Below are 2,309 nucleotides of genomic sequence, written 5' to 3'. Positions count from 1 at the left end.
TCAGACAGCAGGAGCCAGCAGCACCCCAAGATGCTCCCAGCCCTAGCAGGGAACACGACAGCATGCGACACTGGGGGTCACGGTCCCCGCAGCAAGACGGATGCCCGCTCTTCTCTCCAGCCCAGCTGCCGGGGGAGCAACACAGATGGCTGCAGGTTCCCAGGATTAACCCCAGAGGGAGGATCAACGCTCCCAGGCGTTGAAGGCACCCCCAGACACCAGCCTTGCCTTCCTCGGCAGCTAGCTGGTTGCCATTTCAGAGCCAGACATGTCACCAGAGAGCTGGGAGGAGACAGCCCCAGCCGGTAGCTCTTAAACTTACTAACTCTGTCGTCACGTGCTGGGCAAAGCCGATGGGGGCGATGCCGTAGGTGCCGATGACCAGCAAGGTGATGAGGATGTGGACAAAGGTGATCCAGTATGTGAAATACGGCCTGCGGAGGAAAGGACCCCAAATTTGAGCAGCTCAAGGATGGCTGGGCAAAGGGATGCTGCAGTCCCGCAAGCATGGAGGGGGTCGCACACATCTGAGTTACAAGCTGGGGAGTCCCGAGGAACCCCGTACCCATCCTCGTCCCATCAGTCCCCCCTCACCGGTGGCTGTCGGTGATCTCCAGCTGCGACTGCACGATGCTGCTCAGGCTGCGGCGGTACGTCCTGTTCAGCCACTTCCCCACCACCCCCAGTCCGTAGTAGCGTTTCTTGCGGTCAAAGGCGAAGTGCTTCACTTTGGAAGCGATGCGCCTGCCTCGCCGGGGAGCTGAGTCAGCACCGGCAGAGGCTGAAGCGAGCCGGACCCCCTCCTGCCTGCGGGGAGAGGAGAAACCCATCGCATCTGCCGAAAGGAGCCAGCAGAGAAGCACCCCACGTGCCATCCCACGGCCACAGCCCGGAGCTGGGGAAGGCCAGAGGAAGCCTGGGATGAGGGCTAGGGGCACCTCTGGGATTCATCCTACTAGGAGCACGCCAAAAGTGCCCAGTGCCCCACAGCAGGAACGGCTGGGGACATTGTCCTGACTGTGGCAGGTGACCTGGGCAGTCAGTCCCCACCGAGCGCTGGTACTCACGGGGTGGGCTGCTCCACCTCGGGGGACATCCTGGCATCCTCCCCCACCGGGTGCATGCGTAAATACGTGGCTGATAGAGGCGGTGACTCGAAGACATCATCGGGCATGGAGTACGTCTCGTCGTGCATGTCCATCTGGAAGGAGGACGGAGACGCGTTCTTGGATGTGTGCAATGGGTGAGAGACCTCCCTCTGCCTGAGCACACCCACCACCAGGCCAGCCTGGCTCCTCCTGGCCCCGGAGCCTGGGGAGGGGGTGATCCCCATCAGCATCCCCTTAACTGCACATCACGGGGTGTGAAACGTGCCCACGATGGCAGCGTTGCTCCCTGCCACCCCCAAGGAGCATCACCGGGACCAGGGCTCTGCAGCGCTGGGCACAGCGGCCACTGACGCCCCGTCAGATCCCCACTCCACGTCCAGTCCCCGCACGGGGGCATCGGGACCCCTCCCTGGTCCGGCAGCCAGCGTGGAACGGCGCTTGCCTTACTGAAGAAGGACGAGTCCAGGGTATCGGCAGCATCCACCATGTCCTCGTCCATGAAGCTGGGGTACATGAAGGTCCTCTTGTTGATCCTTGGCTTGGGAGCCAGTGGCTCCAAGACAGAGCGTCCCTTCGGCAGGTGAAGCAAACGAGGGTAAGCAACCAGAAGGCCCCCGGTTTTTCCAGCACTGAGAGTTTCCTGTGGCTTCCCTCCCCAAAGCTGAGGGGCAAGGACTAAATCCAGAGTTGCTGCCTCCTCCCCTCGCGTGGGAAGGGCAGGCACCAGGAGCTGGCAGCAGATGATGCCATGACCTCCTCAGAGCCACCATTGGACCATGACTGTGTCAGTCAGCACAACAAGTGAACTCTGAATCCCCTATTCAGTCTTGGACCCACAAACCCAACCCAGAGCTCCCCAGGGGCTAGAAAGCCACTGGAGAAGCTTCCCCTGCAGCAAAAGGTCTCCTGGCTTTTTGGCAGTGAAACCCAGAAGCTGGTTTTTTTTTTCTAGGGATACTGTACAAGGTAGTTCCACTTTGGTGGTCCAGTTTTCACCAAAACTTCTCCTTTTAAGCAAACTTCAGGTTAAAAAAAAAACCAACACCCTCCCCCTCGAACCTGCCCTGGAGAGATGGTGATCTTTGTACAAGGCAAAAAGCCAAGAAGCCAAGATGATGGGCAAGGGATAGAGCTGAAACTCAAGTCAGGAAGAAGATGACACACACCCTCCACCAAACCCGCCTTCACTTCCCCAAAAAA

At 59.6% G+C, this 2,309-nt stretch overlaps 1 protein-coding gene across 1 annotated transcript in view; it reads right to left on the bottom strand.

Moving 5' to 3' along the window:
* RHBDF2 (rhomboid 5 homolog 2 (Drosophila)) overlaps positions 1–2,309 on the bottom strand; it is an 8,439-nt gene that overhangs the window by 4,398 nt on the left and 1,732 nt on the right. Inside the window, exons 4-8 of the mRNA XM_009882415.1 lie at positions 2,274–2,304; positions 1,552–1,680; positions 1,068–1,201; positions 595–807; positions 323–434 (exon numbers count right to left, since the gene is read on the bottom strand). Of these exons, the coding sequence (XP_009880717.1) occupies positions 323–434; positions 595–807; positions 1,068–1,201; positions 1,552–1,680; positions 2,274–2,304 (619 nt within the window). The remainder of the gene's footprint in view (positions 1–322; positions 435–594; positions 808–1,067; positions 1,202–1,551; positions 1,681–2,273; positions 2,305–2,309) is intronic.

Source organism: Charadrius vociferus, unplaced genomic scaffold (assembly GCF_000708025.1).
Source record: "Charadrius vociferus isolate BGI_N301 unplaced genomic scaffold, ASM70802v2 scaffold773, whole genome shotgun sequence".
Taxonomy (NCBI): Eukaryota; Metazoa; Chordata; class Aves; order Charadriiformes; family Charadriidae; genus Charadrius; species Charadrius vociferus.
Note: the sequence above shows the minus strand (reverse complement) of the source record. Positions and strands in the feature narration are given on the sequence as shown.